General features: G+C 52.0%; 3 protein-coding genes across 3 annotated transcripts; 1 reads left to right on the top strand and 2 right to left on the bottom strand.

Moving 5' to 3' along the window:
* Nucleotides 1-1151: 1151 nt before the first annotated feature.
* EAH_00050330 (hypothetical protein, conserved) lies at nt 1152-1904 on the bottom strand (the record flags this gene model as incomplete). Its single annotated transcript, XM_013391293.1, has 3 exons — nt 1152-1274; nt 1494-1586; nt 1830-1904. 3 exons carry the CDS (start codon nt 1902-1904, stop codon nt 1152-1154), a joined length of 291 nt encoding a protein of 96 aa, XP_013246747.1.
* Nucleotides 1905-2185: 281 nt separating this feature from the next.
* On the top strand, nt 2186-5720 carry EAH_00050320 (hypothetical protein, conserved; the record flags this gene model as incomplete). Its single annotated transcript, XM_013391292.1, has 5 exons — nt 2186-2229; nt 2939-3310; nt 3539-3645; nt 4198-4364; nt 4626-5720. 5 exons carry the CDS (start codon nt 2186-2188, stop codon nt 5718-5720), a joined length of 1785 nt encoding a protein of 594 aa, XP_013246746.1.
* Nucleotides 5721-8540: 2820 nt separating this feature from the next.
* Nucleotides 8541-10781, bottom strand: EAH_00050310 (hypothetical protein, conserved; the record flags this gene model as incomplete). Its single annotated transcript, XM_013391291.1, has 1 exon — nt 8541-10781. The coding sequence occupies one exon, from the start codon at nt 10779-10781 to the stop codon at nt 8541-8543; it is 2241 nt and encodes a 746-aa protein (XP_013246745.1).
* Between the last annotated feature and the right edge of the window lie 1173 nt (nt 10782-11954).

Below are 11954 nucleotides of genomic sequence, written 5' to 3'. Positions count from 1 at the left end.
TAGAGATCAGGGAAGACAGGGACCAAGGGTTTAGGGTTTAGGGTTTAGGGTTTAGGGTTTAGGGTTTAGGGTTTGTGTGCAGATTTTGAAGATTTCGATATCGTAGTAGCTATGGATAAATCAAACCTCAGAAACCTTTCAGCTGTTTGTCCCAATCACCAAAAACATAAATTAAAGTTACTTCTAAGAGACTACGCCCCAGGATGCGGCACAGAAGAAGTGCCCGACCCGTACTCAAAACCCTAAACCCTAATAAACCCTAATAAACCCTAATAAACCCTAATAAACCCTTTCAGGGCATGTGGGCCCCCCACTCTGCCCGAATTAGATCTGCACGCTGGGGAATGTAGCATTGGGGTGTACGTACACTATATAAAGGTGTATTGTATAAGGGGTTTTCTAGGGTTTAGGGTTTAGGGTTTGCGGTGGTTTGTGTTGCTGCAGGTACTACGAAGGCGGACATCTTAGCGTCTTTGATTTAATTGAGAAGGGTGTTGAAGGCCTCATTAAAAAAGAAAATATATCTGTCTAGACTTGCTGAAGATACACCTAACGAGGGAGAGACAAAAAGCTACTGTCTCCTACATAACGAATAAACCCTAAACCCTAAACCCTAAACCCTCGCTCCATCAAACCCTCGCAAACCTTTTCACTTGTCTAGCCCTAAACCTCGATCAAACAAACCCTGGCTTTTTAAAAGAAAACCTAAGAAACCCCCAAACCCCCGCTTTGTCTAAACCCTAAAGCCTAAACCCTAAACCCTCATCCCTAAACCCTCAAGGCAGATGTCAAGTGGTTGTTTAGGGTTAAACCCTTACTATCTCCAGTGTACATACACTGCACTGCTGCACAGCACGAAGGCTGTGCCCGGAGGCTTGTGGCTCTGAAGAGCCTTAAACCCTAAACCCTAAACCCTAATGGGGATAATGCGGGGCAATCCCAAAGGTGTACATACACTTCAGATAGCCTCTAAAGGTATTCAGTTACGCCCCTCTGGGGTGTACGTACAGCGCATGCATGCGCTCGCGGAGGCCCCTAGAAAGAGTCCTTCTGCTGCACCGCTCAACCAAACCCAAAGCCCCAAATCTAAAAATAAACTATACAAGTACTCCCAGGATGCATGCATGCATGCATGCATGCATGCATGCAGCTCAGGAGTCTGCGGTTTTGTTAAGTTTGTGAGGGAAGAAGAGCCCCAAGTCGGTCTTGGTGGGGCCCGCAGACCCCAGGGCCTCCGACAGCATCACAGACTCCTCACAGAAGCGGTAGTTTACCTAAACCACAAACCCTAAACCCTAAACCCTAGCTGTTCCATCCCCAACCCTCCCGTTGGCTGCTGCGCCCGCACACTAAACCCTAAACCCTAAACACAAACCTCCTCTTGATAGTCTAGGCAATAGACAACCAAAAATGCTTGCTTCAGTCAAACACAAAACATAAATACACACCTAAACATTAAACCCTAAACCCTAAACCCTAAACCCTCTGCTTACCGTCATCATGTACCAAATAGGAAGGGCAGTGACTGCAATGCTGAAGAGGTTCCAATAGTAAACCCTCGCCTTGTCTGCCTCCAGCATGTTAGGCTGCAGAAGGCCCCACACACCCACCAAACCCTAAACCCTAAACCCTAAACCACTGCAACGGGCTCTATGCTCCCCTCCCTTGCTGCATATCCCAAGCACAGGGCCTCCCCTACTGTCTACCTTGCTGCTGTTTTCTTTACTCTCTCTCTGCTGCTGCAGCCTTTCTCTGAGCCTCCAGTCTGGGAATTAGCTGTCCAAGGGTTTAGGGTTTAGGGTTTAGGGTTTAGGGTGGGAGGTTCCTACCCGCCTGAAGAAGCGATCCCTGGTGAACTGCGGCAGCGGCAGCTGCAGCCGCGCTGCCCTTGAAAGGAACAACATATCAGCAGAAGAAGCAGCAGCAGGAGCAGCAGGAGCAGCAAGAGGAGCAGCAGCAGCAGCAGAAGCAGGAGGAACCCTGAGCAGCGCAGCTTGCTGCTGCTGAGCCGCAGCTGCTGTTATGTTGTTGCTTCTCTTTACCTCCCCTATTTAGGGGTGTCTCTAGAGAATAAATAAGAAGATTTATTGCTTTATAATGTGTAATTAAAAGATATTAAACGCGAAAACAACAATATCTTATACTTCAACATGGGGCTGGTAGCTGCTGAGGGCTGAGCTCCCCTATGCCTGCAGATCCAGGCGGGGGGCGTTCATTTGTTCGTTTCTAGTTAGTTTTTCTTACTTTTCTTTTTGTTTTTCTGTTTAATAAATCTAAAACAGCATATTTGTGCTGCTTCTGCACTTAAACAACTCAAAAACAAACCCGCAGCAGCCTTGGCTGTGGGAGCCGCAGCAGCAGCAACGCCTGCTGCAGCAGGAGCAGCAGCAGCAGCAGCAGCAAGAGCAGCAGCAGTAGCTGCTGCTGCTGATCCAAGGATTTTGCTGGCTTCATTCAGAGGTTTAAAGGGGAGAGAAGCAGAATACTGGTGGCTTGCTTCGCTTGCCTGCTAGCGCCCTCTCTCTCGGGGGTTTAGGGTTTAGGGTTTAGGGTTTATAAGTTGTGCTCGCCGGGCGCAGCAAGGTGAGCGCTTTGCTTTTGTTGCGCAACACTGCAGCAGCAGCACTTCTGCTTTTTTTGTATTAAGCGAATACCCCTCCAGTGCTGTTCATGCTGCTGCCTCCTCTAGCCGCCTAGAGGCGGCGTTGTTCTCCTAGAGAGGCCTTAAAGCGACCCTAAGCTGCAGCAGCAGCAGCAGCAGTAGCAGAAGCAGCAGCAGCAGCAGAAGCAGCAGCATCTTGCGTTTAGCGGGCAGCTGTCTCCTCGTGCTGCAGATGAGGAGACAACCGCAGCGAGCCGCTAAGGCGGCCCTGTGCTGTCTGCTCCTCTTTGGGTTTTTGTGTCTCCTTTGCTCTGTTGTTAGAGTTGCTGCTGCAAGCTCCCCCGCACCGGCAGCAGCAGCAGCAGCTGCTGCTGCAGACGCAGCAGCAGACGCAGACGCAGACGCAGCACTTGGAGGGAAGAGCCCAGCAGCAGAAGACGCAGATGAAGCAGCAGATGATATCGATGCAGCGTTATCAGAGGAACTCGTTGCAGCAGCAGCAGCAGATACAGCAGCAGATGCAGCAGCAGATGCAGCAGCTCCAGAAGATATTGAAAAGCTAGAGAAGCTTCTTAGAGATGCAGGAGCACCAGAGGGGGAGACAGACGCAGACGCGAAGCCACAAGACGGGGAGACAGGTGCAGATGGAGGAGCTGTTGTTGACTTACAGCAGACTGTTAAGGCTGGCAATCAGCCTCGCCGCCTGATGTAAGCATTGCTTGACCTCTAAACCCTAAACCCTAAACCCTAAACCCTTTTATAGGGCCGAAGGCGGTTTGTTGTGTATGGGCTTTATTAGCTTAATTGAGGGGGAGAGGGTGTGGGGTTTGTTTGTCTTGGTGTGGTTTTCATTGCTTATCCTTTTCTTCTCATCTTATGTATGGTTTCTGCTGCTGCTGCTGTTGCTGCTGCTGCTGCTGCTGCTGCTGTCTCCAGGGCTGCAGTAGGAGCGGGTATGATACTGCTGGCAGGGGTTGCGCTTGTTCACGAGCATGCAGACTCTATATGGCGGGCGATGCGGACAGTTACAAACAACATGAAATGTATGTCACGAATAACCCTTACGTATCTAGCTAGCTAGCTAACTAGCTAGCTAGCTAGATAGCTAGCTAGCTAGCTGGCTAGCTAGCTGCCTCCCCACTCCAGCTAGTTAGCTCGTTAGCTAGCTAACTAGATGCTTCCCTTTAGACGAACTATTCACACGCTGCAGAGGTGCAGGCAGGTAGCTAGCTGGCTAGCTACCTCTGCGGGTAGCTGTGTGGATAGCTATTACAAAGGGCTCAGCATAAGAGAAAGTATAGCAATGCATATTAAGACGAGAAGGGTGTAGATATCTGTATATCTGTATATTTGTGTATCTGTTGATTGTGGTTTGCGGTGTATCTACTCTCCGAGTCCGTCTATAGAAATGGAGATAAGAAATGAAGTATATAATATTATTAGGCTATACATATATATATATATATCTTCATGTATGTTTCTGCTGTGCTGCTGCTGCTGTTTCTGCTGCTGCTGTTTCTGCTGCTGCTGTTTCTGCTGCTGCTGTTTCTGTTGCTGCTGTTTCTGCTGCTGCTGTTTCTGCTGTTGCTGCTCAGATAAGCCTTGGTCTTGGACATGGTTTGTATGGAGGCTGCCGAAAGTAGATGAGCGAGATTTCCCCGAGTTTCAAGTAGTTGCTGATGGTTTAGCGGGGTTAACAGGGAGTCCGCCAGGGTCGCCTGCGCATATACCGGGTGTAGGGGGCCCTCGAAGGAGAACATATGTAAATATAGTTGAGTGTCCTAGGCCAGAGCTCTCAGACTTCTTAAAGTTAAATGAAAAACAAAGAGAAGAAGGCATTGTTATTAAAGGAAGGAGTTATAGGCCCGAGTTTGGACGCGAACAGACAGCCTGGGAGGTGTATGCTATGACGCACTGGGTACCTAAACATCCTTTGTTTTTTTCGTTGCATTCTGCTTATAGATCGGTATTTACACAAAATATCTATTTAATATTACCTCGAGCTTGCTGCGACTTATCTCAGTATTATAGAGATGCCCCGAAGAGTTTAAACGTGCGTTATGCTGCAGCAGAGATGGTTGCTGCTTTAGTAGAGCTGCATAATCAGGGTTTTTTACATAGAGATATTAAACCACCCAATTACTTCGTCTCTCCTGACGGACATGTGCTTCTAGCTGACTTTGAAATGCTTTGGCCAAGGAATCAGCCGTGCCCGCAAGAAGAAGCAACTCATACTAGAGGCTTCACAGCGCCTGAGCTAAGAAGGTTTGGGAGTTATGTTCCCTTTACAGAGAAGTCCGATGTCTATGCTCTGGGTATGGGCTTATCTCGTATTGTTGTGAGAGTAAGAAAGTATCAAGATATACCGGATGAAGCAAAGCTAGTTAATCTTATATTGAAGATGGTGACGAACGATGTAGGCCAGAGAGCTTCTCTACAAGATGTTGTTAATGACCCCTACTTTGACGGAATAGATTGGGGTGTAATAGCAAGAGGTGAAGGGCCCCCTCCTTGTCCTTTAGCTAGACAGGTTATGGATAGATTTGCTGCAGCAAGGAAGAAGCTCGCTGAGCAGCAAAAACAGCATCAGCAGCAAACCACCAGCAATCCACACAACACACAAAAGCAACCCCCCGAAGCAGAAGCAGAAGCACAGAAAAAACCTCCGCGACCATCGAAGAAAGCTAAAAACCTACGCCGCCTGCAGCAGCAGCAGCAGCAGCAGCAGCAGCAAAAACCACAGGGAGCCCAAGAGGAGGAACAGCTCCGCCTCATGCAGAGACTCCACGAGCAGCAGCAGCTGCAACAACAAATGCAGCAACAGCAGCAGCAGCAGCAGCAGCAGCAGCAGCAAGAACTAAGCCAGCAAGGGCAGCAACAGCAAGGACAACAGCAGCAAGAACTAACCCAGCAGCAAGAACAGCGGCAGCAGGAAAAGGAAAAGGGACAGGCACAAGCGCCTTCACAGCAGCAGCAGCCGCAGCAACAGGAACAGCAGCCGCAGCAGCAGGAACAGCAGCCGCAGCAACAGGAACAGCAGCCGCAGCAACAGCAACAAAAGAAGCCGCAGCAACAGCAGCAGCAGCAGCAACAGCAGGAATATGAGAAAAAGCAGTAAATCAGGGCGAGTGATGTGCCGCAGCAGCAGCACAAACGACTATCTGCCCGAGCTGAACGTAGCACTTAGCCCCTGCCGCAGCAGCAGCAGCAGCAGCAGCAGTGTGGCAGGCGGGAGACGCAGGATGAGCGGCTTCAGAGGTCGCTAACCCGAGAGAAATAAGAGAAAGAGGAGGAGAGAGAGACAGCGCCGCAGCAGCAGCTGCTGCTGCTGCAGCTGCTGCAAGGGCCTTAAGGGGGTAGGGTAATGGACGCAGGGGCAGGGCTTATATGGGAGGTTCGGGCCTCTGCATGCAGCAGCAGCAACAGCAGCAGCAAGGCGAGCAGGTATGACGACGGTTGAAGCTGGCTATGCTGCCAGGTCTGTAGCAGCAGCAGCAACAGCAGCAGCTGCTGCTGTTGCTGCTGCAGCAGAAAGGGCGTTGGCAGCAGAACAATAATGGCTGGTTTATCGGGAGATGGAGAATGACTTCTCAGCTGTAGGCAGGAGGAGAAGTGGTGCAGCAGCTAATGCAGCAGCAGCTAGGGCAGCAGCAGCTAGTGCAGCAGCAGCAGCAGCAGCAGCAGCAGCAGCAGCATGTGCTGCTTCAGGCGCAGCAGTGCGGCTAGTGTTGCTGCTGTGGTTGCCTTCCTTGGTGGTTTTAAGTTTTCTTGGGCCTGATTAGTAATGTGAGGGCGTTGTCTCGTTCATTCTCCGGCATATCTAGCTAGCTAGCTAGCCAGATAGCTAGCTAGCTAGCTAGCCAGCTAGCCATTCCGGTGTGGCTAGCTAGCCATTCAGCTAGCGGATGTTTAAGGGTCTTTCAGTATGTTGGGATAAATTGCAGTTGGTTGTTGTTTATAATTTTCGTTTGGCGCAGTTTTTCTTTGCTTTGTCTCCCTCTCTGTCTCCTCTGAAGTCTCTTGTATCATCTGCCTGTCTCTAATAAAGGTGTTTTGTGTCTGTGTCTGCTGTCTCTTAGAGGCTGCAAGGCCAGCCCTCTGTCTCTAGACGAGACAGAAAGCTGCTGCATGCATGCGAGCAAAAAAAGAGGAGACAGCAGACGTTAGAGTACTGGCGAATGCTGCTGCAGGCAGAAGAATGACAGAGAGAGAGACAGCGCATGGGGCTGGCTCTCTTCCCGAACTGTCTCCTTTTAAGAGACGGAGTGTCTCCTCGCTGTCTACTTTCTGCCGACACCGTGCCCCTACCCTCTTACTATATATAATCTCCTCTCTGGAGAGAGGGGGCCTCTGTCTGCCTCCTTACAGTATTGTCTCTCTTTAAAAGGAGACAGGGTGTCTCTTCACTGTCTCCTTTTATTAAGAGGCGAGGTGTCTCCTCACTGTCTCCTTTTATTAAGAGACGGGGTGTCTCCTCCCACCTTAGGGGCAAAGTAGCAGAGCCCTAAAGGAGACAAAAACCCGCTGGAGACAGAGAGAGAGAGACAGAGGGACAGGCGCAGACACATAACCAAAAACAGTTAAAAGAACATGCATACTATGCATGCAGACAAGGAGACAGACCCAATATGCATGCAGACAGGGGGACAGACACATTATGCATGCAGACAAGGAGACAGAGACTGAGGAGGCAGACACACTATGCATGCAGACGGGCAAAGAGACACTATGCATGCAGATGGGCAGACAGAGACTAAGGAGACAGACACACCATGCATCTAGACAAGGAGACAGACACTATGCATGCCGACGGGGAGACAACTAAAGACTAAAGAGACAGACACACTCTGCATGCAGACAGGGGGGCAGAGACACTATGCATGCAGGCAAGGATACAGTGACACTGCGCATGCAGAAAGGGAGACAGAGACAGAGGCAGGTACAGACACATACACCAGGAGAGACAGACACACCAGATAAGCAGATGAGGAGACAGAGGCAACAATAGCAAGCGGAGACAGAGGGGGCCCAACTGGGGGATAAGAGACAGGGCCGGGTGAGGAGACAGACAGACAGAGACAACGAAAAGAAGGGCAACGGAAGCAGACAAGAAACCGGCGGCTTGGGGAGGAGGGCAGCTAGCTGCAGTGAGGGGTTAGCTAGCTAGCTAGCTGTGTAGCTAGCTACCTAGCTAGCCAAACAGCTCTATAGGGAAAGGGAGACAATCTTATGTCTCCCTGTAGACATCTAAGTAAGACAGTGTGGGGTCTCGCTATTTTACATTATTAGCAGCACAACTGCTGCTGTCTGCTACGGAGACAGGAGCTAGAGGGAGACAGACACAAGGAGACAAAAGGAGACAGAGAGAGACAAAGGGAGATAGACTGAGACAGACAAAAGGAGACAGAAGGAGACAGACAGAGACGAACAAAGACAGAGAGAGACAAAAGGAGGCAGAGACAGACAGCGGGAGACAAAGGGGGAGAGACAAAGACAGAGGGAGCCAAAAGGAGACAGACAGAGGGAGACAGAGAGAGACAGACACAGACAGACAGAGGGAGACAACAGGAGACAGAGGGATAAAGGCATAAGAGACACCCAATCAAAAACCTAGTTGCCAGGAGAGGCAGAAACGAACAAAAAGAAGACGCATCGTTTAGAAAGAGCAGCAGCTCCTCCCTCAGGGACGCGCTAGCTAGCTGACTAGCCAGCTAGCTAGCCCCCTAAGGAGACACCTCATCGCTAGTTAGCTGTGTAGGCTGAGCTGCAGAGGCAACCAGCAAATGCCTCCTGTGGGCACGGCGAAGCTTCAGGCGCTAGCCGAAGCTCCGTCCCTAGGCAGCTAGCCGGCTAGCTAGCTGGCTAGCTAGCTCGCTAGCTATCTATTTATCTACCTATCTTATCTAGCTAGCTAGCTAGCTAGCTAGCTAGTTAGCTGTTAACAGCCAGGGCCCATCCAATTGCCTAAAGAGCAAGGACGCTGCTTCACTCGGGACCTCGCTGGAGGCAAGAAGGGATACAGTATCATCTCCTCTGGGCGCTCCTGCGTTGCTGCTACGGGGGGAGGCCCCCGCAGCAGCAGCTGCTGCTGCAGCTGCTGTTGCATGCAGGCAGGCGACTGTACCCACACAGACCAGTCCTGCTGCTGCTGTTGCTGCTGCAGCAGCAAAAGCTGCTGCTGCTGCTGCGATAATTGCGATGCTGTTTCCGGGTGCGGGGTAACTACTGTCTGAAGTTGCCTTCGCTGGGTCTGTAAAAAGAGGAGCTGCTGCTGCTGCTGCTGCTGCTGTTGCTGCTGCTGCTGCTGGTGGAGATCCTGCGGGCCCTGTACATACACTGGTGCGGGAGGCGCGAGAGGCTGAATAAATCTCTGCCCTTCTTGCTGCTGCTGATGTTGCAGTGCCAGATGATGCTGCTGCAGTTGCTGCTGTTGCAGGTCCTGCTGCTGCTGGTGTCTCAGCTGTATCTGCAGGTCCTGCTGCATTCCTTGTTGATGCTGTTGAAGCAGTCGCTGTTGCTCCAGCTCCTGCTGCTGCTGCTTCTGCTTCTGCTGCTGAAGCGCAGCCCGTCTGACCCTTGTAGCAAAAGACTCTGCTGGTGATACAGCAGACGACGCTGCAGCAGTAGCAGCAGCAGCACTAGCGTCTGGTGGAGCTAGTGCTGCTGCTGCTGCTGCTCCTGAGATGCTCCTTGGGGGGCTCTCTCTTACAAGGGCCCCCCACGGGCTTGCAGTCTCCTCTGCTGCCTCTTCGGTTGCGTTGCTGTTGTCCCTGGGCCAGCTGTATCTGAGCTGCTGTTGAAGTTGCTGGTGCTTCTGCTGCTGCTGCTCTTGCTGCTGCTGCTCTTGCTGCTGTCCCTCCTGCTGCAGCGCCTGCTCCACAACAGAGCTTCGTTGTCTTCTAAGTTTGCTGTTAGCTGGTCTGTAGGGTCTCCCCTGGGGCCCTGGCGATAGCAGGAGATCAGCAGTCTTCAGAGGGGGCCCCTTGGGGGCCCCCTGGGGGCCCCTCGGAGACACTTGGTATGCGACAGGAGAAAACTGTGGGGCGAGGGCCCCACACCCGTGGGGCGAGGCTGGGATCGATCGATCCCCAGCAGCCGGCAGGCAATCACTCGCCTCTCGGCAGGGCCCCCACAGGCCCTTCTCTTTCTCTTCAGGGGGCCCCTCAGGAATAGAGGGGCCCCCCCGTGGGGAATGAAGGGCCTCAGCCGTCTCTAGGGGGCCCCCCGAAGACAGGTAGCGACAGCCTCCTGTCTCTGCTGCTGGTACACGAAGCGCAGCAGCAACCGCAGCAGCCGAAGCCTCCGCAGCAGCAACAGCAGCAGCATTAGAATCAGCAGGTGCAGCAGCAGGAGCAGCAGCAAGAAGCGCCGCTGAGTCTCTGTCTGCCTTCAGGCCCTCCTCCCCCAGTTGTCTCTGGGGCCCCTCTGGGGCTGGGGGGCCCCCCATTAGGTGTACTTGTTCCTGTGAAGATTCTCGCTCAAGATATATGCTGCCGCCTAACAAGCCGCTGCTTTGTGCAGACAGCAAGACAGGGGCCCCTTCTTCTTCGCTGTCAGACCAGCTGAAGCTAGGGCTGCTGCTTCTTGTCTCTCCCCACTCTGTCTCCTGCTGCTGCGTCTCCTGAGGTGCCTGTACACCGCGCACGTGCTGCTGCACTGAAGACCCTTTAATATACAAAGAGCCTTCTTCACAGGGGGCCCCCATCTCCTCAGAAGAAGAGACAACCGCAGCTTCCTCTAGGGGCCCCTGTCTCCCTCGGGCATTCATTGTAGCGGGGCTTGCTGCTGCTGCTTCTCTATATCCAGGTAAAGGAGCATTAAGAGCATCTCTTACTGAAGCGAGAGACACAGAAGGGGGGCCCCTCTGGGGTTTACTTGGGCGGCTCTCCTCATACTCTTTTGAAGCCCCTTGGCGGGCCCTGTCGATGTGCTCATCATCTTCCTGAATAGGGGGGGGCCCCCCCCCACACAGGGGCCCCCCTCCACCTGTCTCTGCAGCAACAGGGAGGGCCCTTAACTCTGCCTTTGCTCTTAGAAGCCACTCTAATAAATGAGGTTCTTGCTTATGCTTCGCAGGCTCATCTACGTCGCGCTGACGCCCTGGGGGGGGCCCCGGAAGAGAGCGAGGAGGGTGGGTAAAGGGGTAAGGATACTGCAGCGGCTGTTCATGCCCCGCCATCAGCTTGGGGGGCCCCCTATACACTGTAAATAAAGCAGGGGGCCCTAAGATAATCAAATACACTGCAGCAATAAGGCAGTGTCTCTACAGCCAACACGTACACACACAAGGGGCCGCAGCAAAACCTCCTTAAACCACTCATCTCAACCTCCCTCCCTTCTTCAAATGCTGCTTTAGCTCTTCAGCTAATGCAATAAATGCTGCTGTTCCTGTTTCTGTTGCTGCTGCTGTTGCTGTTGCTGCTGTTGTTGCTGCTGCGCGTAAGGGTTAACGGTAACCGGCGAAGAGACCGCGGAGACTGGAGCGCTGGAGGGCCCTCACGTGTCTCCTCAGAGACGATATAAAGAGCCTCAGCAGCAAGATATAACAACAAGCCAATAAGGAGACAGATAAAGCAGTAGGGGCCCCCCACGAGAAGGGTAGAAGGGGCCCCTACAAGGGAGAAGAAAGGAGGGGATCGACTGCGGTGGAGGAGACCCCAGGAAGCAAAGATGAAAGGACGCAGAAGGTGTGTGTATGAAATACACACAAAGGAGACAGAGAGGGGCCCCCCTATACAAAAGAAGCAGAGCAGCGTCTCTAAGCTGACGGGGGCCCCTCTGATTGGGGGCCTCCAGGCCTTCTCCTCTGAAGAAACGAAGAGATAGGGTCTTCAGTGAGCCCTTAAGGAAGTCAAAGAGGGAGACTGTCTCCACAAATACACCAAGAAGAAGCAGTAAAAGGTGTTGTTGAGCCTTAAAGCCCTTCCTAGCCCTGTCGGTGGCTATGGGGCGCAGGCTGCATTTAAAAGGGCTCGTTTAGGCGGGAAAAGGTGTTTATTGAGGTGTATGGTGAGGTAAAAAGCAAAGAAGAGGGCCTTAAATCACCCCTGTAAAACACAAGAAAGGAGAATGCTGGGCTGCAGGGCTCAGCCACCGCCGCCTCAGCAGCAGCAGGGCGAGCCCTCGCTGCAGCAGAGATATATATGGGGCTGGTATATTAATTGTTTTTAATTTTAATCATTTATTTATATTATATCTGCATAAGTCTCCCTTTTTATTCAAAGAAAAACGAAAAAAATTAAATATTACAACCAACAACACCCACACAGCCTCCTCAACAGACTCAGCCGAGACTCGCCGCTGTATCCCTGCAGAGCCAGCTTATTATAAGGCCCCCTAATAGCATTTATTC

Source organism: Eimeria acervulina, genomic scaffold (assembly GCF_000499425.1).
Source record: "Eimeria acervulina Houghton genomic scaffold, Eah_scaff837, whole genome shotgun sequence".
Lineage (NCBI taxonomy): Eukaryota > Apicomplexa > Conoidasida > Eucoccidiorida > Eimeriidae > Eimeria > Eimeria acervulina.
The sequence above is the reverse complement of the archived record's forward strand: the minus strand, read 5'-3'. Positions and strand labels throughout refer to the sequence as shown.